At 35.7% G+C, this 24,458-nt stretch overlaps 1 protein-coding gene across 1 annotated transcript; it reads right to left on the bottom strand.

The window, feature by feature from the left end:
- Positions 1-7,322: 7,322 nt before the first annotated feature.
- LOC129280930 (clathrin heavy chain 1-like) lies at positions 7,323-22,945 on the bottom strand. Its single transcript, XM_064115608.1, has 8 exons — positions 22,781-22,945; positions 17,950-18,074; positions 16,449-16,622; positions 15,840-15,953; positions 13,883-14,056; positions 11,764-13,470; positions 10,391-11,425; positions 7,323-9,792 (listed from the first exon to the last, which is right to left on the bottom strand). The coding sequence occupies exons 1-6, from the start codon at positions 22,875-22,877 to the stop codon at positions 13,360-13,362; spliced, it is 795 nt and encodes a 264-aa protein (XP_063971678.1). The 5' UTR covers positions 22,878-22,945; the 3' UTR covers positions 7,323-9,792; positions 10,391-11,425; positions 11,764-13,359.
- Between the last annotated feature and the right edge of the window lie 1,513 nt (positions 22,946-24,458).

Here is a 24,458-nt window from a genome sequence, read left to right on the forward strand (position 1 = left end):
TGTACCTCACACGAGTCACACATAAATCTTTGTGAAACACTCTCCCCCCCCCCCCCTCCTGGGTTTCGTAACACAGAACCAAGTATTTGATTATAGGGCTGATATTTACAAATGGATAATATGCAATCCATCATATGAATCAGCCCCACATTGAGCTCTATGTTATGACAGAGCCCAGGTTTTTTTTTCACAAATTTAAATGTAATGCAGATTGTATTCAATCCACCAGCCTTAGTGATAGTTATGCATAACGGCGTACTCTGACCAAGCATGCTATGACCAATGCGGTATTACATTGTGTACCCCACACAACTAGGCAACGAGCAACCAAAATCAGTTTTTAAATCTTTGAGAAATGCACCCCATTCTTTTCACTTTAAGGTCTAACATTTATATCTACCTTTCAATATGGTCCATTTATGCCATTTTCTGTTTGATTAGAGTGGATATACTTTTACATTAAACTTTGAAAAGGAAAAATAAAGGATCATATTGGACCATTGTCATTTGCCAAATGCTCAGAAATCTAATACCATTAATCCGTCAATATATCATACATGTTTATCTTCTGTTCAAGCCCTTTAAATCAAAACCCCCATTGCTGCTGATTCTTCTATTGGTGGAAGCTTACACATGTCATTAATAAATTGACCAATGACATTCAATATCATTATCAATAACATTATCATGTTAAGCAGGGCCCGCTGGTAGAACAGTTTTCAGAACTGAAGTGGCTACCCTGGGTAAAATATGACAATACTATTATGGGCAATTCCATAGGTTGGTGGACATGAGCTCAATGTGTCTTTGTACATATAGCCCATCTGAACCGTAACGTGAGTAACCACTTTATCTGCACCCCTAGTAAAAACCATGTGTTTTTTATTTTTTTAATTATATACAAATTTGTCTCCCTAATATACTTCTTTGAAATGGATATAATCGGCTTTCATAAAAGCCTTGCATGAGGACACTTTTCACTTATGTCCACATTTCATTTTACGCATGTCCAAATCATGTAACATGAGTAACCGACACATTTCAAAGATTTGCCAGGAGCATAATGAAATTTCCCAAGTTTTGTTTTTATACAAAGGATAGTCAGACTGCGTACTATGTTGTGATAAAGAGATGTTTAGTTCCTATCAATAACAATGGAGTTACAGCTCCAAGTATGAGTCAAGGTGTCTCCAAATGTAACGTGAGTAACCGTGGAATAGCCCTTATAATTAACATTGGTCAACATATCATACAAAAGGTGCCTTCAAGTGGTTTTGATTCAATTCAATGGCTTATGATCCTTAATATATTCAAACTTTCAGACAAAAATGAGACCGACCCAGATCATTTGTAGCAAAAGATGTTTATATTTTCACTTCTTACATCGCCGCTCATGCCATATTACATATATCAAAGACCCTACTTCACATTTGAGTTCTTTTCAATAATCACATAACATTGAATGTCTTCACAACCATTCATGTCATACAAAATGTACATGTACCTTGTTCGTAGATTACAAAGAAATGTAAACACTAGATACATGCATGACAGTTAAAACAGCAAAACAATACAATCTTATCAAAATTCTCCAAATTATTGACATGGTAATTCAGAGTTTTGTGCTGCATTGGATTTCAAGGGTTTTGATTCATTATAGCTATAACACAAAAATAATTATTCATTAGACCTGCAGTTACATTTTTTCAAAATCTTTGAACCATAAGAAATGCATGCTACATGGGACTCATCTTATCTCAAGAAGGACTGGCTTTATGATAGCAAGGAATGCAAATTATCAAGTCATGAATCCTACAACATATGTTATCAACATAGATGAATAATAAAAATAACACCATTTAACAATAAAACTCATTAAAAATAAAACATGGTTTGGATTGAAGCTAATGCCAAAATGCAGCCCGTATAAAAATGATTTTTCATACATCGTACACGATTACTGTAGCCAAGCACATAACTGCAACATAACAAAATAAATAGCTTAGGAAAATTTGAGAAGATTCATAGATAGCAAGAAAACTCAGAATTGTCAAGGAATAAATTACTTGCAACAATGTTCTCGTATCGCTTTGATTTAAGAATTTAAAAATGATAGTATACTTTCTTAACGTCAATCTGCCACAAGTCGAATAATCACCTTTATTTTTCCTGACCAGAAATTGCAAACGTGTGTTCTTTAAATTTCTATCAAGTTGACTTTTGCCCATGTTGAACAGATTTCTTAGGTTCCAAAGATTCAACTTGGATAAATATACCTGTACTTTCACAACACCTTCACCATATTCCAATGCTGTACTTTCAGTGTCAGTGTTTAGGGCATTAATGAGGCTGCCCAATGTAGCACTAACACTGAATGCAAACATTTACAATCATGAGACCGATCTTAGGTTCCAAAGATTCAACTTGGAATCTTGGATAAATATACCTGTACTTTCACAACACCTTCATCATATTCCAACGCTGTACTTTCAGTGTCAGTGTTTAGAGCATTAATTAGGCTGCCCAATGTAGCACTAACACTGAATGCAAACATTTACAATCATGAGATCGATCTTAGGTTCCAAAGATTCAACTTGGAATCTTGGATAAATATACCTGTACTTTCACAACACCTTCACCATATTCCAACGCTGTACTTTCAGTGTCGGTGTTTAGGGCATTAATTAGGCTGCCTAATGTAGCACTAACACTGAATGCAAACATTTACAATCATGAGATCGATCTTAGGTTCCAAAGATTCAACTTGGAATCTTGGATAAATATACCTGTACTTTCACAACACCTTCACAATATTCCAACGCTGTACTTTCAGTGTCGGTGTTTAGGGCATTAATTAGGCTGCCCAATGTAGCACTAACACTGAATGCAAACATTTTCAATCCTGACACCGATCACATTCAAGCTCATAACCTAGTGATGTCAGAGCCACTAGTCTCTCATCAAGTTTGATGCTGATGTTGGTGTTAAAACTAGCCCATGTTGTTGAAACGCTCTCCTGTTATACTCCATTGTTTAGATCACTTCCAGCATAATTCATAGATCTAGATCAATGTGTGACTTTATATCAGTTCCACAATTTAAAGGTATTGTTTAACTTTGTGAGCAGCCGATTTAAAAAATTCTCAAACCAAGATGAAAAATGTGTACAAGTGCATGTATTAGAACTAATAAACCCTGAAAACAACCATTATTGAGAATGAAAAGCTAAAACTACAAGGCAAACCCCGATTTTGTAAATAGTCGTCTTATAGACGCCTAAATAGTACACATAAGTGTATGGGATGAAATTAAGATGGTGTTTTCGGTCACTTTATATTTCAATTTTTGAAGCACTAAATAATTATTTTCGAACGCAATATTTTCTGGGCTTCATTTTTGTAACATATCACAGACACAGGTGACAAGTGTGACCTTCTAGCTCAGATTTTTTAAAAGTCAAACCAATGTTAACCAATCACTTTAAGTTGAGAACAAAGTTACAAAAGCTGCTTCATGAAGCATACCATAATACATCAGAGATAAGAAAGACCTTTCCTTAATACAAGAACCTGTCGTAAAGGAGAGTGTTACTATGTATCTCACTATTTTACACAACGGTATACATGTACATATCTACAGATCTACACGTCTATCAGGAACGAATATATTCTACAAATGAAAATTGCACACAAAAAGAAACAAGTACAAACATTGCACTGATACACAGTAATTCAACAAAAATTCAAGTTGATAATATGACTTCACAACTATTTTATTATTCATCCAGTAGTTTCATGAACCATGCCTATAGGATTTGTAACCTTCATGTTACTATTAGAAATTCAAATCTTTAAAATTATATCAACTGAAAGCTGAAGTGACAGGTAGTTGAGGAAATACAAAGTATTTCACAAGCAAAACTGAATGATCATGACATGCACTTATTCTCTGATAGGAAAATAAAGAAGACTTGTATCATTGGGCCCCTCAAATATATTGCTGTACACATGCCCAACCAACGGTCTCCAGGGCCCCGTCTTACAAAGAGTTGAGATTGATCTGATCAACCCAACTATGGAAAGCCAGCAAAGTCAGCATGTTTGTTCAAAAAAGTTTCTAGATATAAATGTATATCCATAAATTCTTTGATTTCTTGACAATTTGGTGTGTTCTTCTTTGTAAACAAAGGACATTTTGCAAATTTCCTTACACAAAAATGTTTGACACTGATGGATTTCCATAGAGTTACGATCGATTGGTTCAATCATAACTCTTTGTAAGACCCATAACCATCCCTAAAAATGACATTATTATACATTTTATTGGTCACATTTGCACCCCATTTCATGTATTTCCATATTTTTCTTCTTTGTAAAAGCCTGATGTACCACTAGTGAGGTGTAATGTTAACCAACCCTTTATCTATCCTCGGCAGACATGCTGGCCATTATTGGCTTTCATGTAAAAAATAAATCACAAATGACGAACAAATTGTTATTGTAAACCCAAATATTTCAAAAGGTCAGCGCACACCTTACAACTGTTACACAATCCAATTTTGGAACAAATCACATTTTGCTAATTTTTCTGAAAATGTGAATGAATAGTGTCTTTTAATTTGTTTAATTTGAAGTGCAAATTATTAGAAAGAATAATAATATAACAATTTTGGATGACTTCAAGTCTTTATTTTGGAATAAAGGCCAAATCGTAGCCAATTGAACGATTGCTATGATGTCATTACGACTGAATATTAAATTAACTTAATTTTATAAGGATTAATAGCATCGTCACAGATTTGAAGATAGGTATTCATAAGATGATTAAGAACATTACACACATTAAGATATTCCATGTCTCAATATAAGCATCAAATTCTACTATGTTTTATTCCAAAATCGGGTCGCAGACCAATCGTAAGGTGTGCGGTGACCTATCATGTATGACCTACATTCAAGCAAGGAGGTTCAATTGTAACCTAAAGTAAAGTTATCCGCACTCTTGTTCAATAGATTGCCTCTCAACCAACTTAACTTTTTCTGATCATGTACAATGTAAATTCTAAATCATGAAATTGTATAATAGTGTGTTTCATTTCTTATAGGAATTCTTTTCCCCATTCAATATGAAGAAAATTAAGTACAAGTTACTGTTAAGTAATAAATGGAGCTAGTTGTTCTAATATTTGGCATTTTATATACAGTACATTGTTCTGAATATGACCTTTACAATCCCAAGTGATGTTGATTTGTTTGTGAAGATTCTACCAAATTCTAAACCATGATTAGTTTACAAACATCTGCAGGTCAATTCCAATAGAATGTTTGTACACAAATTATTGGAAATTCATTACTTTTTCAAATGATATCATATGTTCCTAATCATTCCTTAAACAAACATTCTTCTGAAATGTACCTGAGCTCTATTCTCGACCTCTATGTTTTTGTTTATTTTGTTTATTTTGTTTGTTTAAATAAGAGGATGAATCCCTTGTCCTTTTCTTTAAAAAAAATTCCATGTAAGCATGCAATGAATGATAGATATTTCAAAAACTACAATCATCCTTTAAACTTTGATGTATTTTAATCATGTTATACATAATTCTCTATGAAATAATGATTGATTGATGATGCATGATTGGCACCACAACATTTTATATTGCCAAGAATGCAATGCAGAGAAAAGGTAGAATACAAGGTAGAAAAATCACCTAAGCGCATTGTTATTACTATTTCTTTTACAACAAATATACTGCACCTTGAAATGGATAATTTCAAGCTCTACCAATTGCTAGGAAATTTGTGATTTGATATAATGACTTTGCAGGGCATGATTATAATTTGCTTAGAAATATATTAAAATATATGAAACTTATTGCACATAAGAGAATAAATAACATCAATATACAATGAAATCAATCATGTTCAATATAAATTACAAATTATGCCTACAAGGGGGGGGGGGGTGGTGAACTGCTGTTGAGTGCCAATAGACCATGAACACAGCTTTTGGGGTGATTCCATGCTAGAAATATCTGCCATTTTCACACCATTTTCAATCTGCTGTCCAAACAAACAACTTCAATTTGTTTTGTGGTAATAATAAAATACTACTGGGTAGTCTTGTAAAAAAAATGACAACCAACAAAAATATGTTGTCCATTGGTGAATTAGAGATGAAATGTTGCGTGTCGAACGGGACATTTCTGAGTCCCATGCGAAACACAACCTTTTCACCTTTAATTCACCCATAACCAAAGCTTTTTTATTGGTTATCAGTCTTTCACATGACTACTTTCAATAACCTTTTCATTGACATAAAAGAAAATTTTACTTCTCAAGTTTTTAGCTACGAGACAAGAACTTGTTGTTGAAATGTTCTGAACAACAGGTATGGAATCACCCCTTTAAAGATTTCATTGGTATCTGAGATGCTCCATGCCTCCACGCATTCACCTACAATCCTATAACCTGAATGGTCAGGAAGAACTCTCTTACCACTCCCCTCGAGCGAGAGGGAAACTAAGGGAGGAGAGAGCAACCTTGGGTGAGGAATCAATGAGGTACAGCTGTTCTCATTGAATCTTCACTGTAAGCATGAAATATGGTATAGGAATACCATGCCATTCAGAGGATGTTTGACCAATATATACATTACTTGCTCATTTCCTCCCAACAAGCTCAGAGACTGTCTCACGCCGGAGACGGGTGTGAATAATGGCTGACACGACATTTGCTCCTGCGACTATTGCTCCGGGCTTTATTTCGTCTCAGATATAGAGTTAGGATAAGGGTTGCAATAGGGTTTTATTTTAGGTTTAGGGTTAGGGTAAGGATTGGGTATAGTGTTTAATCCAGGGATGAAGTTGGCGATTCCATTAGTGTGTGGAATTTCCAGTGGAGCAATTGTCGCCAGAGCAAATGTCATGGGACTGAATAATAATGGGGGGGGGGGGGCACTGTCTCCTCCCTTCATACACTGAATGTAAATCCAGTGTATATTGCACGATAGTGTACTTCAAAGAACACACCGGTGCTCATATGTTGTATATTTCAACAACATAAAGTCCTAATATTTGTATATCATGTGGCCACAATCCACATATTACAACCATGATTAAACTTGACCAAGCAAATGGATATAATGACCACATATTTGTAATTCATCATCCTTGGATTGATATAGACTTATTTCATCTTTGTATCTTAGGGTGTGTTCCATTAAGCTTGTTATCGATTGTACCCTTAAGTCTCTTATAGGTTTAAACAAATCAGAATATCAATTCATCAAACTTGATCACTAAATTGGTATCACAATTGATCTTCATTGTTTATCTGCCTGTGTTTCTTCATGTTATACATGTATCATACCTTTTAAGAAATTGATCTATTAATTAATGCAAATATCTCACTAATCATATCATTGCTGATTACTAACAAGTATTATATAAAAAAGAGACACACTTGAATCACGAGGAAAATTTTATAAGAAGAAATTCACAAGGTTTTTATGATCAATGAATATGAAGAGCATGATGATGGAGCTCTTTATGTATTTCACAAAGTACATACCAATATTTGTCTTTCTTTTAAAAACAGCACCATATCTTTGACACTCCTCTTGAGACTATTAACATCAATACATAAATGAAAATAGGTGGTGTAAATTCTTTGACAAACTTTGGACAATATACACGTTTTCATGGTCATGATTGGTACATACTTACAATAGACATAACAAATCTAGATTATACAACATAATGGGGGTATACTACCCATATCTTCAATCAAAATTGCACACAATATTTTCTATATACATGATAATCGAGTCTCGCAGTAATACTTGATCATTTCATCACCTTTCCTTACTACAACAGTCCATGATTCAGTCCTTCCTTTCTGACTGATTTAACATTGCGTCTTCTCAGCTGTAATACCTCTATTTAAACCATGACCCCTCACTCTATTACCATCAATAAACAATATGAAAAGAAATAACAAAAGCCAAAACCGGAGGAGACTGAGCCTGTATATGCACTGTGCGTCCCACAAAAAAGGAAACCCGCTTTCAGAGATAAATTTCACAATTATTAAAGGTCAAGTTCACCCCAGAAAAATTATGATATGAATAAATAGAGAAAAATCAAACTAGCAAAACATTAAAAATTTCATCAAAATCGGATGTAAAATATGAAAGTTTTGACATTTTAGAGTTTTGCTTATTTTTCATAAAACAGTTATATGCACATCTCAGTGGCATGCAAATGAGACAGTCGATGATGCCCATCACTCACTATTTCTTTTGTTTTTTATTGTTTGAATTATATAATATATAATTTTTTTACAGATTTGACAATAAGGAGCAACTTGACTGAACCATATAGTATTAAAGCAATGCTAATTTCACATGTTCAGGGAGGAATTAATCTTTGTTTCACTTGACAATGAGGAGAAAATTAGAATATTTCATATTACATATAATAAAATACAAAATAAATAGTGAGTGGATGACGTCACCAGTCTCCTTGTTTACATACCAACAAGGATGTGCGCCTAACTGTTTTGTGAAATTAAGTGAAACTTTAATATTTCTTAACTTTCTTATTTTACTACCGATTTTGATGAAATTTTCAGTATTATGCTTGTTGGATTTTTCTCTTTTTATTCATATCAACTTATGGTTGGGGTGGACTTGTCCTTTACATATGTTTTTACTATAAAGTTGATACTTATGGTACGAGTGGAATCTTATCTTTAATTTGAGACCAACAGCTTAGAAAATCATTCACGCATGGCAGGTTACAAACAATAAATATTGAGGCCTATCAGAAACGATTTGCGCAGAAACTCGCGAAAAGATCTGAATAGACTCTCGTTTTAGGGATCAGTGACAGAAACTTCACAAAGAATACAAAAGAAATGCTAATGAGTCAATCGTCGAATGAGCACGGTTGTCGCATCACAAACCAATCGTGTCCAAATTTTCTGCGCAGCCTGATTTTGACATTAAAATTTCAAACTCGTGTTGTTCATTAATGCGTGAAGCGTTTGTTGCATATTAGGTATCAAAATGTAGAGGAATAATTGAATAATATGATGATATAAATGGAATATCATAATTAATTTGCCTTTGAAGAAAAAAGATGTGGGAGTTCCGGTTTCCTTTTTTCTGGGCACACTGTATATGCAGGATGAAATGATGGTACTATTATAATCTACAGTAGAGCTTAAAACATTACAACATCTCTCACTTTACAGATATATTATTATCTCAGTCATAAGATCCTGGCTTGCCCACAAACAATATGTCGTGGCTGGGCTGAAAAATCCTTGAATCTAAAAATTAAACAAGTTTGAGGGCAGCATAGAAAAAGCTGTATTAAAAAAATAGAGCAGTGGTGGCAGTTTCATATTGTCTGAAAACAGTCTCCTGATGCATGTGAAGAACTCTTTCGAGGCAAAAGAAGGTTGCTACCCATGTTATAACTCTAAAAATCTAGCTTATTCCTTAATAGCCGTCATGCAAATATTAACATTTTGAGATACGAGGTTTTATCAGCGCAGCCACGATACGTGCATTTTCCGTTCCCTGGGGAACATTCCAATAAGAGTTTCCAAACTCGATTGCTAGGCATTCTACACCTGGATGGAGAGTGACGAAGTGTGGATTGATGCCTTACACATGCCTTCTCTGATTACTAGGCAATAGTCAGAATCGTTAAACCACAACACTTCCACTCCGATTGAAAATGCATGTTACAGCCGAATTAGCCAGTCTCCAATGGATTAATAACTTAAAGGACAAGTCCACCCCAACAAAAATTTGATTTGAAAAAAAGGAGAAAAATCCAACAAGCAAAGCACTGAAAATGTCATCAAAATCGGATGTAAAATAAGAAAGTTATGACATTTTAAAGTTTCGCTTAATTTCACAAAATAGTTAGATGCACATCCTGGTCGGTATGCAAATTGGCAGATTGATGACGTCACCCACTCACTATTTCTTTTGTATTTTATTATATGAAATATTATAATTTTCTCCTCCTTGTCAAGTGAAACAAAATTGTATTTCTCCCTGAACATGTGGAATTACCATTATTTTAACAGTTTATGGTTAAGTTAAGTTGGTCCTTATTGTCAAATTTGTAAAAATTGAAATATTGTATTATTCAAACAATAAAAAAAAAGAAATAGTAAGTGATGGACATCATCGACTCTCTCATTTGCATATCGCTGAGTTGTGCATTTAACAGTTTTGTGAAAAATAAGCGAAACTTAAAAATGTCATAACTTTCTTATTTTACATCCGATTTCGATGACATTTGCAGCGTTATGTTTGTTTGATTTTTCTCTATCGATTCAAATCAACAATTTTCTGGGGTGGACTTGACCTTTAAAAGCATAAGCAGTGACAGCTAATATTTAGCATATACAAACTATTAACAAATACATGTAGTTTAGCTTCATCAAAGTAAACTCAAAATAACAAAATAAACCCTGCATCAATTTACTTTGTGCCTCACAGCAATGTAGTGGATGATAACCTCGTGAAACAAATGAGATTTCAATATCTCCACAACACTACAATAGAAAAATAAAACATCAATCTTCTTTAATAATCTCCAATCTTGAATTAATTGCAATTATTATTTTTTCAACAGTAAAATTAAAGCCAAACCACTGCAAGGTTATGCTTCGGTAAGCTTACGCAGAGGATATATTCATGATTTTGAAACTGCATATCACAGCAGATGATTTGTAAAGTTACTCATCTGTGTACATGTACATTTACCATGTGGTATGTAACATCTACCACATAGATAAAGCCTTCCGTGGAAGGATGGACATATAGTTAGATACATTATGTGTGTTTATAAATCATTTAGCAAGTTTCCAAACTAAATGCATGCAAGCTTGGACAAATAGCAAAAGGAAAATGAAAAAAAAAAAATAGGAAGGGCTTTCCACGTTTACATCTCTTTGGCTTAAAAAATGGGTATTACATCATTACACAAAAATTACAATGTTAATCTATTGGACTACAAGATTCTTGCACACTCCCACTTGACAGAAAACAATAGGTGATTTCAAGTTTGGTGTTGGTAGCATAAATCAAGGATCAATTAACACAGAATTATGCAATCAATCGCTAAAATGCCAATGACTATTGTTGATCATTGTTGCATACATATTTTGCACAACCAGGATATAATTAGGGTTATATTTTCTTATTTGAAATACTGCATACATTGCAAGCCTCTGTATTAAGGGGTCAAGATTGCCTGACCTGGCTCCAACACCAATCACCCCAATGACAGCGTAACACCTATTACATCATTACAAGCATCAGTCCAAATTCAATTTTTGGTGCTCTGGTTGGTGTAAACATCAGTCAATCACCAACACCAGGGTCCCGTAACACAAAGCTTAGCGATTAATCGTACGCTTGATTTTCGCGATTGATTGTGCATTGTAGTCAATGCAATCAATCGTAGAAAAATGTTCTAAGATCATTGCTAAGTTTTGTGGTACGGGCCCCAGGGGCCCATTTCATAAAGGACTTGCAACTGTTGTAACTTTGCCATTATGGCAACTACCATGGTAACCTTGATTATGATTGGCTGCTGAGCCCTGTTGCCATGGTAGTTGCCATTATGGCAAAGTTACAACAGTTGCAAGTGATTTATGAAACGGGCCCCAGGTGTCAACACTGAACTTAAAAACACCCATTATCAGGTCATGATGCCACTTCATAATAAAATACTATAAAATAAACAGAAAATGTAAAAAAAAAAGAAAAAAAGAGGACAGTCATCAGTTGATAAAAAACGAATGAGAAACAACGGAATCCATTGCAAATATATAAAGTTTGATATGCATTTTAAATATGAATACAAATAATAATACTACTCATCAAGAAGTCTTTAAATCCCTGGGAACATTTCTTGAGTGATTTTGTCGGTGTTTTTCACAGACTAGTTTTGTCTGGGCCAATAAGACGCAAGGATTTGCAGTAGCTGATACCAATAGTCAATGAAAATCACTATTTTTTTCATAAAATGCTCCGTTTTTAATACAAAGAGTTACAATTGATCCGAACAACGACAACTATGGAAAACCAGCAACTTCAACATCTAAAATGCATGTTTGTTCAAAATATACTCTAAATATGTGAGGTATAATCATACATTTATTGTTTTCTTGAAAATTCAGTGTGCTTCTCCAGGGAACAATTTTCCTGGTATCGCATCGCAATTTGCTCCACATTTTTGAAAGACTGCTATGCATAAAGTCTTTTAATTGTATAGCATATTTTTACATAGGACTGTACATTACTTAGTTGAGAGCTTTGCTCTTAATACCTAAAATGCTAGTCACATTTGTAAAGCAAAATTATTCCCTGCTATTCTTTTTGTTTACAAAGGACATCATACACATGTCTTGGAGGAAAAAAAAAACGACATTGTTGGATTTCCATATAGTGTAAGATAATCAGATCAATTGTAGCTCTTTGTAAGACGGGGCCCTGGTTACTTCCCAACATCATCCACAAAAATACAGACTGTAAATTGCAAACATACTTTCTATGCCTTTGAAACACCCTTAAAGGTTATTCGGCTTATTCCTCCTAAATCTGGCAAGTAAGACTCTGAGATCTCTCTCACTGCAGCACAGTCAGTGATCGATTACAAATGATATTTGGTACATTTTCCACTATTCCATTTCTCTCTGACCCTTTTCACATAATTAGGGCTAATCTGGGTTCAACCCAAGATAATCCCTTGGTGTGAAAGCAGCCATGGGTGAATCACATTTGAGTCAAACCTAGGCAGACCATGGTAGAAACCTTGACTATTCAGGATGATACGCCAACTCGAGTTTTGGATTGATTAATGTGAAAGATGCTATGTCTCATTGATCCCAGGCTTGAGCAATAACAATTCAGGGTCGGTCTTGACTTGAACGTAAAATCATAAGCAGAGGTCTAGTAGCACAGCAAACATGCCAATCTCCTGTGCATTCTCCACCTGAGGATGAGTTTCCCACTCGCAACAGTCGAATTCATCTAGAAAGCCATAGAAGGTCAGCCCCTTGACGAAAGTCTGGCAATGACCACCATGACGTCTTGACTTGAAGGTAACCACTTACATACCCACCTTCCTTTTGCGTCGTTCATCTCCATCTTCTATATGAAAAGCTCTATGCTCGCTTCCCTTACATCAGTCCCACCCATCCATTTTTATGCAGTGTCTAATCTCACTTCATGCACTAGATATATATATGATCTTGACTGAAGGTTCATGTTGTATGCCTGCACACACACTTTGAATGTTTCACATAATAAAAGGCAAGATTGGTATCAGAGTGTTTCTGAGAACGTCCTCTCTAATCTGTCTGCTATTGCAGGTCGTTTCAGAACAGTCCGTACGTGAGAGACCAACGCTTTCTCCTTCACACCCATGGATAAGAGCTACATAAGGGGAAGAAAAAGATCAAAAGATAGGCACCTTGAAAATCTGTTTACATTAGAAACATACATGTAATAGCCAATATACTGTAAATTCAAACTCAAAACACAATGCTATGTTCATTTTAATAAAAATATTCTGAGCAGCAAATTTTTGAAGCCAAAACCAATGTGAAAGTTTATTTTGGACATTTCAATACGTGCGTCTCATTCATATTGAGTTTGCTCTACTACAATATGACTCATTACCAAAAATTTGGGGCTCATTTCAGCAGCTAGTAAGAAGGAGAGAAATCTCTGAATGCCCTCAGCTATGCCTGTGGCGTGTTAGAACGGTTCCAAAGGTACTTAGTGCGTGTGATTTTTACTTATGCCCCCGATGGTGCATATAATTTTACACTAATAATCAACCTACCCTGCCACATCGACTGATTCCTAAGACTCTCTTTCCATCGGTGTCTGGCATGCAGGTAAAGACGGTGAGATGTGATGCTCTACAGCTGCTGAGGAATGTACCTGTCTCAAGGTCACACAGCTTCAACCGGCCCATCTTTGTCAGGATGTAGACAAGACCATGTGATGAACTCACCTAATGGAAGCAATCACGCAAAGTAAAGTGTGCCGGTCACACTGTGTAATAATAATAATCTTGTTTCTATATTACACAAATATTGGCTGCTAATGAGGATGACTGTGTAAATTATCATTCCCCAGGTCTATCATCCCAAGGCCTTGACCAAGGGGTATTAGACGGGCCGGTAAGCACCAAGGGAGTGACAATATCCACTGTCATCCGAATACAAAGCAGTCCATATTTGTTTTATATCGCTCATTGTTAATCACATAACTCACTAGTGTAACCCTAATCCTAATTTGATTTGCTAAATCACTATAATTCAAACGCGCTGCACTGCTGAGCAACCGACACATCCAGCTAGTTGTGCATACATGACCGAGCAGCAGCAGCACAGCAAATCACAGCCAGCTAACTCTAGCCAGCTAGATGCGCGTGTAGCTACACAACTGGTGGCCCCGCCCTCAGGGGTTACGAGTACTATCAGAGGGTTTGATAGAAGAAATTAAAAGTAAGTCAAACCCCTGAGATGATGATAAGGAGGAATAGCACTGTGTCACATGATGCAGTTTTGACCAATCAGTGATAACAATCTTAGTATGAGGTATATAAAGCACATTTCAGACCTGTAAGGACTCTCAAAGAGCCTTACAGATATAAAATCAACATTATAAATTGAAACAGTGGAAGTTAGTAAATATTACACTTAATTAATCACTTAATATAATACCAACAACAGTAATCAGTTACATATGGCTATTAAAGTACAAGGAATAATCTAATTGAATTCTTCATTAAAGAGATCTGTTTTGAATTGGGTTTTAAAAAGTCCAGGATTATTTTGTGATCAGAGATTTCTAGGGAGAGAATTCCAAAGAGTGGGGCCACCGGAGGTGAAGGACCTTTCACCATGCGTCTCGGTTCTTTGTCTTGGTAGTTGAAGGAGTTGTTGGGTTGACAATCTTAGTGTCCTTGAGGGGGTGTATGGAGAGATGAGTGCAGATTTATATTGAGGGGCAAGCATTAAATGTTATTAGAATGACTTTGAAGCAAATTTGTGATTTGATGGGTAGCCAGTGAAGTTCTTTGAGGATGGGTGCGATGTGGTTGTGTTTCTTGGACCTAGAGACAATTCTTGCGGCTGAATTCTAAAACACTGAGTTTTCTTAATAATATTGGATTTATATAACACACGTATCCACCTTGTTAGATAATCAAGGCACTCCTATACTACCCCAGCTAAGCTAGTCTACTGATTCCGGGCTCACAGCTTTTTGAGGAATTACTTCCTGCCGGTACCCATTTACCTCATCTGGGTTAAGTGCAGCACAATGTGGGTAAATTTCGTGCTAAAGGAAAACATGCCATTGCCGGGAAATCGAACCCACGTCCTTCAGATTGAAAGACGAGAGTCTTAACCACTAGACCACGATGTCATCATCGGGATGGAGAGCCATGAAAAGTAGAGCATTTCATGGAACAAATATCAAGCGATTTTCACTAGCGATTTTTACTAGCGATTTTCACGAGTGATTTTCACTAATGATTTTCACTAGCGATTTTCACGAGTGAATTTCACTAGCCATTTTCACTAGCGATTTCCACTAGCGGTTTTCACTAGTGATTTTCACGAGTGACTTTCACTAGCGATTTTCACTAGCGATTTTCACTGACTATTGTTATAAGCTACTGTACAGCATATCCTTGCACTGATTGGCTGAATGCAAATTATTAAGTGAAAACCAGTGACTAAACATTTCATGAAACATTTGTAAAAACAAAAAAAAATAATAATTACCTGAATTGAGACCGGAAAGTCGTATCTCTCCTCATCATCAAAGTTGACCTGTTCTGAATGATTGGTCAGGGAACAGTTACCATCTAAGTGAGGACCCAGCTCAATGATGTGTAGCTAGTATAAAGAACATTAACACAAAAAGTGAGGACTCATTAATAGGGCACTCCAGAATAGTGTGATGTAACATAAGACGTCAACTACACAATGGTCATAAGAATATAATCCAAGTAAAAATAATGGCTGTACAGAATGCGGGGATCAAACTTGAGATACGCTCAGGCCATTTACATTTTACTCATTAACACCTTGTGTCTGCTGTATAAAACCTTCCACAATATACAAAAGTTCTTGTTAGTACAATGGTTCCCTCACTCCTGGATTCATGCAACAGGGTCCTGGATGGAGTTTCACAAATGAAGAATTTTTTTTTTTTCAAATGGAGTTGGTGTGACTGTGATAGCAGGATCAAAACGAAAAAATCAAACTTCGCTACTCAATAGTCCCCTGTTGTCATATCCACTACACCCTGCCATTTCTATGAGCAGCCACAAGTGCATATCAGGAAATAAGCGCACTTCAAAATGCCATTGAAGTTCATATACACCATACCTTTCCTTGCAGGCCTGCCTGCCTATTTACAATGATAAGGACGGAATTGATACTCTTGTTGTCGCTGCGGCGGTAGGAGGCAAAGTTAATGGCTTGAGCATCGATGCACTGGCTTCTATCTACAGTGGCCGAATAGATCTGGACGACACCCGACACCGAGTTTGAGTCACCATCCTGCAAAATACAAACAAAAAGATGTTTTAGATTACAGGTTGCAGTCAAACAAGCTTTGGATCTCCCTGCCACCATTACATGCTTGTCACACTGCATTTCCTTAACCCCATACTATCCTTAACCCCAGACTATCCTTAACCCCATACTATCTTTTTTTTTGGTTTCACACTGTCTTTCTTAACCCCATACTATTTGCTTAGCCGGGGTTAATGCCTTAACCCCGGACTATCGCACAGCTCATGAATATTGATAATTTTGCCACACAGAGTGTGATTAACATGCAATTTTGACTTCTGTGATTGGCTAATGCTTAGCCCCACTTTTCCTTAGCCCGGTTTTGTTTCACACTGCATCTCCAAGCACTGCAATTGTGGTGCTAGCACAGCAATAAGCCGGCTAACCCTGCTTTTTTGCAGGGCCAGATAGTATCGTACTATTTACCGTGCTAGCCCACTATGCTAAAACGTAGTGTGAAACCAAAGTGGGCTAAGCTTAACCCCGGAAAATTGGTGGGGCTAAGACCCCCCCCCCCTTAGCCCCATCAATTTCCCCGGGTTAAGGAAAATATGTGCAGTGTGAAAAGCATATTGATGCTTTCATGTCAGCGAAATCCCTAACAGAGGAGTGTTCATCTTGTCAGAGATTTTCACTGTAAAATTTGCTCTGAGCCAATCAGATGAAAGGACTTCAGTAGCTTATAAGAATAAGCAGTGAAAATCGCTGACTATTTGTTCCATGAAATTCTCGCCAGATTCTTGGTTGTTGGCTAGTGTGAAAGCAAGTATTTGAATATCCCTATCCAAAAATTTTAGATTTTTTTCTGGGATTTTTTTTAAAAACAAAGGTTGTGAAGAGTTTTGTAGTGTAGAAGTAAATTATGATGAATTTCTAGGTAATGCAAGAGGAATGTGCATCATTTGCAAAACGGAATCTGAGGGTCTTGTTGTTGGCTATATGTGAACTTTAACTGGTTCTGGAAGAACTGAGTAAGTGCACAAAAGAAATCATTATAAGATACATGTGCTGCGCCTGACCAAGTTTTTGGAACTCACTGATATTTATTTGGTAAAAGGAAATTATGATACATTTCTAGGTAATACAAGAATAATGTGCATCATTTGCAAACAGAAATCTGAGGGTCTTGCTGTAGGCTAATAAATATGTGAACTTTATCGGGTTCTGGGAGAACTGAGTAGATCTGTGAAATAAATCGATAGATACAGTACATGTATTTGAGGCCTGAGCAAGTTCTTGTATCTCACTGATATTTCTGTGATCTAACAGTGCGAATATGTCAAGAGAAATAGAAATAAGCTCTGATACTAACCTCATAATCTTTATAGAGACCTAGTACAGCAAACCATCTAAATGAAGGATCTGCCTTGTAGCCTACAATCTGACAAAAGTTTAGTCGTCCATGGCGGGGAAAAGCCTTCATTGGACATGAAAATCCTGTACAAATGAACAATTTCAAACAAAGTTATGATATTATTGCAATATTAAACCTTAGATGACATTGTAGTTCAGGCCTATAAAATATAAGTAACATTTTATATTTTGAGTAGTTCAATCAATAGCAAAGGACAATTTTTTTCTCCCAAGAATATATATTTCATAGAACACTAAATAACCAAACATGAATACAAAATAATATTAATATGATAAAATAGCACAATATTAATTTTCAAAGGGATGATAGAGAAATTTACGTGAGAATCCCCCTGAAAATGATACTGAGTTCAAAATGAAGTTTTATCTGGCATTACTACATGTAGCAGATGGGGGTCTGGGGGCTCTAAAAAATATGTGTTTTTCATTGCATGGAGCCCATTATTATAAAGAAATTCAAGTAGAAAGTACAATTTGCTTCCCACAAACTGATTCATAGTAATCACATGAAAAAAAAAACACACACTAATATTATAAAAAAAGAACTACTCTTTTACATTACGTAAAAAAACAAAATCTACATTGAATGGATGATCTAGGCCTACACTTTGTACAAAAAAGGGAAAGAATGCACAGAGAAATAAACATCTCCTTCCCATGAAATCTTGTACTGGTGCCGAAGAAAATAAAATAACAATAACACAGTGTGATAATGTGATTCTTTAGATTCATACTATGTCCTGTAAAAAAAAAACAAATAAAAGGTGACCTAATTTACTGAAATCAATGTTTATGTACACATACATGTAGGCCTACACATTTATACATGTATGTACTTTCAAAATGCAAGGAATTCAATGTACCTGCATGTACATGAACTTGTACACATATCCTCATTCCATAGTTTTCAGTGCCATGGCAAGTCATACTGATTTAGTTTCATATTATCAGTAAATGATATCAGTGAGCAAGTATCATTTTCATTTTTGGCCCAGTTTATGTAGTACTCCTCTGTTCAACCCTGAATTTCAAGATAACAAATACTGTCCTTTCCCCTTGGGTTTTTACAAAATAAGTTTCTATTTCCTGTTTAAAGATTAATTTCTTTTAATTACTGATAGTAATGGTTTGAGATTGTATGAAGTGGATATGTAGAGCATATTATATTCATTTACTTCCTCATTTCTTGACTTCATATTGCACTTACACTTTCACTCTGAAGTTTTAGTGTAACTGGAAATTGAAAGTTATTTAGAGACCAAACCCCCCAAAAAAAGAAAGAAAGAAACATCCCTATTAAAATATTTAAACAAATTTTCGGCATTACTCTTATTTGTTTAAGATCGCTATGCTCGATCTGTAATGAAAATCATGTCAGAATCAAGTCAGAAAAAAAATGGAACCAGTGGGATTTGAACCAGTGGAACCAGTGGGATCGAGGGTATTTGAATTCCAGTTTATCGTGGCTTAGCTGTGAACCAGAATAGCCTGGTGGTTAAGTCGCTGCCTGGAAAGCAGTAGATGGCAGGTTCGAATCCCACTGGTTCCAATTTTTTCTGACTTATGATTTTCATTACAGATCGAGCATAGTGATCTTTATAAACAAATAGGAGTAATGCCGAAAATTTGTTAACAAATTATAATCTCCTCCTATTAAAAGCCTCTTTATTTACCATCCCTAAATAAATAATACAAATCTATTCAGACCCTGGAAGTCTTTTGACCTACCCCACCCCCTTAAAAAATAAAGCAGGTATTTAATTTCATCCATAGATTCACATACGTGTATTAAATAAGAAAATTCCAGTTCATGTCTGATTTAAGCCCCTTTCACAATTGGTGGTACGACTGCTTAAAACCGTTGCGATTGTGTGCAACATATATTGTGACCAAATGATCGCAACGATCGCACAAGCAATTGTGAAAGCCCCTGTAGGCAGATAAATCTGCTATTGGTTATGATAGTTTCTGGAGGTAAGATCATTTGTACCAATATGCTCACATGACACTCACAAGGTAGGCAGTCACTCACTGATAACAATTTGAATCACAGTCAACATCCAGGACTAAAATAGAAAACTGGATGTCGAGTTTGATACTTCTCTGAAGAACATATGCCAAGAATAATCAATAAGTAAAAAGTAACAAGTGACTATTAAAAATACCATCTAATGTACTGGATTAGTAAACATAGTCAGGGAATTTACACCATTTAAACGTACAGTACAGGTAGCATTAATATTCAAGGATGACTCCTCTAAATGCTCCACAGATAAGTACTATGAAGTATTTATTACCCTCGTAATCTGATGCTGGCTTGCCTACACACAATGTACAATAAGACACCGTTCTCACTACGTTCCTAAAACAAGTTTACTGGAAACTAATTTAGTGGAAACTAGTTTAATGCGTAGTGAGAACGGTTGGAGCGATCTTGGAAGCGATCTTCCAAACCGGTTTAGAAAACCACCTCACGATGTAGTTTTCAAGATCGCTTTGCCTCGGTAAACTGGTTTTAGCGAAAGTGAGGACACAACCGTTCTTTGTGAAGCGATCTTCGCACATTTTGAGCGCGCTACTCCAAACGACAGGTTAGAATGCGTACGCTGCGGTTTCAAATTTCCATAGCAACAAGATCGCTTTGCGTGAAGTGATTTTGAAAACGACTTTCGTGTGATTAAGTGGGAACGCTAGCAAAGCGATCTTCCAAACTGGTTTCCTGAACCGGTTTCCAGTAAACTAGTTTTAGAAAGCGTAATGAGAATGGCCTCTTAATTATACACCTTTTCCACTCCCTGTGGAACATTCCAGTAAGATCTTTCAAGCTCAAAAGCTTAAATATGACATTGGCTTTCACATCCCACAAGTTATCCTTTATTCTGGGCAGAGAGTGGCTTTGTATCGATTGATGCATTGTCACTGGAAGCCAGTGCTATGGTGGGTTTTGAACAGAGGCCCTTTAATTACAACACAAAAGTCAGGACCATTTTTTTAGTTACACTTTAAAAGGATGTATCATTACGAATAAGATATCAATTCATCCATAGTCATTGAACAGAGATTAGTCCCCTTTTCTTCCATTTTTGTTAACAAACAGTTTCAAGTTTTGAACAGAGGCCCTTTGATTACAACACAAAAGTCAGAACCATTTTTTTAGTTACACTTTAAAAGGAGGTATCATATATCAATTCATCTATAGATAGTCATTAAACAGAGATTAGTCCCCTTTTTTTCTTCCATTTTGGTTAACAATCGATTACGAGAAATGTCTATGGTCTGCAAAATGCTCTATAGCCCTAGCAATATAGGTTTGACAGCACCTACTGACTGTTTCTCTCATAAAAAATCTCTTGAAGTCATGTTGATCCACAATGCTAATTGTTGGGATGGAGGGTAGTATAGTAATGTGAAAAAAATTCAAGTCAAAGGAACTGCCATCATCGGACCCCATCTCCATCAGCTTGAGTTTCGAATCATCCCACTATTTCTGATTTTGGCATATCATTATATGAGTACCATCTCAATCAAGACATAATTAGTGGGTCGTTTTGTTGCCAGGCAGGCATTAGGGTGTGAACTCTCACGCACACTGGGTGTTGTACATTTTGTGTAGCATGCACTTCCCTATGCCGGCTGCATAGGAATTGAAAATCGCCATGCATGTTAACTACAATGTACCGCCCCCTGCTAGCCAGGTGATAATTTGCTAGGATAATCAGAAGAATACAATCCCTCATCAACTTACAATCATTTGCAAAACACCCTGACAAAACAGCAAGAGAATTATCAAACTAATTAAACAGCGAAGATGCACTCTGATTTTGGCAAAGAATAATTCACGTTTGGTATGATACCATCACACACTTATGGAGCCCAAAGTACTGTGTATGCTCTCCATTGCAAGGTTACTGTACCTTCAATAATCAAGCAAGAATTCTCCCACTAAGGCTGATGGAAAGAGGTTTAGTGTAAAAATCAACATTTCTTCAGGGAGTGGCTGATTGCTGCTTAGAAGTCCATCAATTGTGTTCTCACATTGCAATGCACTTTGACCAATGGGCAGAAATATGATTTGACGGCCCAGGGGGCCACTTCCATTGACGAGTGGATACCATGTAGTCAATCATTTCTGATGATTTTTCAAGTATTTTCAAGAAGTTTTAGCCACAACTCAGAAAGATGTTCTTTTGTATTAAAATCTCAAGACTGAGTATAGTTAGGCTGATAGAGAGCCACGGCCACCTATGTTGTAGAGCAATCATTGTGGTACACAAAAAGTGACATGTCAGACACCAAATCATATGTTGTCTTTCCTAACAATCTTCAAAAGATACAAATGCCTGGAAAAATAATCCAATATGCATCTATGTAAACATCTGCTTAATATGTTGCTCAGATTGTATTGCAGGGGGGGGGGGGGGGCTGTCACTCAATTATTTTTTTCTATGCACACCCTTGCATGTCAACAGATTTATAAAAAAACACCTTAAAAATGTTTCTAAAGCATCATGCATCCTAATACTACCCTTTTAAATACTTTCTTGGCCGCGTGTGTGTGTGTGCGTAACTGAGCTACGCAAATGCCCCAAGGTATTGGATAAAAAAGTCAATCATTTCTGATAAAAAACCATTAGGGATGTATCCATAAATAATTTTGTCAGAGAAACAAACTTTCTCCATGATGGGGCTATTCCTTCTTAATTGATTTTTTTCAAAGATAATTCTACATGATTTTTCGACATTCATGTTTGCTTTTTTAGTGATCTTACCTAAAGGAGAGAGGTCCCAGTGGTAGATGAACTTTGACCCGACAATGCCGATGACGTCATCGTTGAGCCAGCTCCAATATTGCACTTCGTCTTTCATGGTGCAGCGGTACAGCTGCTTCTCCGCTACGATGTTGAAGATTTGAAAATGTTTACCAGCTGTTGAACGATAGACAAACAGCAAGGAGGGCCATTAGTGAATATTTGCTTGATAAATAAACTGTAAACTATGCACACAATTCAAAGTATTCAGAACATTTTCAAATAGAGTAACTGAGTAACCATATGAAAGAGCATTCAACTTTGAATGAAACACTCAGGTCCGTATTCTGAAGTCAGGTTTAGATTAAACCATGGTTTAAAGTTGTGGTTTAAGTATGGAGAGCCAATAGGGGCACAAATCCTTAACTGTACACATCCAATTTATTAACTCATATGACACACAAATTATTCATAATTGTCTGGGAATGATAAATGAGGTATTTTGAAGTATTTTTCTTCATTATGAAAGCAAAATAGTAAACATAAGAAATATACAAGAGAAACAGAATTTTTGAATTGTTGGCTCCCCATAATTTTAGCACAGACTTTATAGACCGTGGTCTAAGTTAAACCTGACTTCAGAATACGGGCCTCAGTATCTATGTACCTCTCTCATGTCATATTTTGGGGGTTTTGCCGTTACAATGCATCTTGATTTTATTTTTCCGCAGGGATTTTTCCACATTAATCCCTTCTGCTTTCTCTATACCCTTTAAAAAAGAAAATCCTCTGGATTACTAGACGTAACAGTTTGGAGATGTATTTATTTTTCCAATGTCATGCACATGTATACTCTGAAATTCAGCAATTTGAAATACCGATTAGCTTATAAAATTTTAAACCACCAAATAATCTTTGGATTTAGATATAGATCAAAAAGATTTGAATTAAGTTCATTTGCTATTCAATAATCAATCTTTACGATCTAAATAATATTGCAACATTTGACCAGTCACTAACCACATAAACGTGCTCAGGTTTAAGCCCTGTAATTTAGAATGTATTAATGTATGTTGTCTTACTGTACATTTTAATTCTTTCATATTCAATGAAAGTTTTTTTTTTTTAAAGCAAAATATATCAATCTTCCAATTCCATATACCTGTACTGTAGTATCATAGACAATACTGTCATTACCATTAATATTACAACAATGAACAATTCATGTTTTGAGTGTTACATATTTGTTTAAATATTTAAAAAGTAACATTTTGGAATGTCTTTGTGTAATTCTATATTCTCACATGTGAGTCTATTTTACAATAAAGTTCAGGGTTGAGTTCAAATGTTTTATCTGCTGTTTTTATGCAGGGGCCTGTGGCAATAATTCAGGGTCAATATAAAATCAAATCATAAACAGGAACAATTTTAAAGGTCTGGGTGTTTTTTTTGAGTTGTGGGAGGTTATTTTTTTATATTAAATCTTGAATCAGGTATGTAAACAGTACAAAGATAATTGACATGCATTATCAGATTATCCACTAATTTCACCTGATATTTGGCTTGATTGATTGGTTGACATTATAGAAGAAAATTGGTTGAGAGTTCATTTCTCAAGGGGAATCCCCTGTTTGGTTTCACTATCTGATACATACCACGATGATATTCATCTTTGGAATTTTCTAAACTCCTCCTACAT

The sequence above is a fragment of the Lytechinus pictus genome, chromosome 2, assembly GCF_037042905.1.
Source record: "Lytechinus pictus isolate F3 Inbred chromosome 2, Lp3.0, whole genome shotgun sequence".
NCBI classification, from domain to species: domain Eukaryota; kingdom Metazoa; phylum Echinodermata; class Echinoidea; order Temnopleuroida; family Toxopneustidae; genus Lytechinus; species Lytechinus pictus.

What these genes read in the sequence shown, in the direction of transcription:
- LOC129280930 (XM_064115608.1), bottom strand. Translation starts at nt 22,877, where the DNA reads ATGAAAGACGAAGTGCAATATTGGAGCTGGCTCAACGATGACGTCATC. An exon ending in GTCTCTATAAAGATTATGAG is followed by an intron (nt 16,623 to 17,949) that starts GTTAGTATCAGA and finishes TGTATTTTGCAG; the next exon opens with GATGGTGACTCAAACTCGGT. An exon ending in GAATCAGTCGATGTGGCAGG is followed by an intron (nt 13,471 to 13,882) that starts GTAGGTTGATTA and finishes CCCCTTATGTAG; the next exon opens with CTCTTATCCATGGGTGTGAA.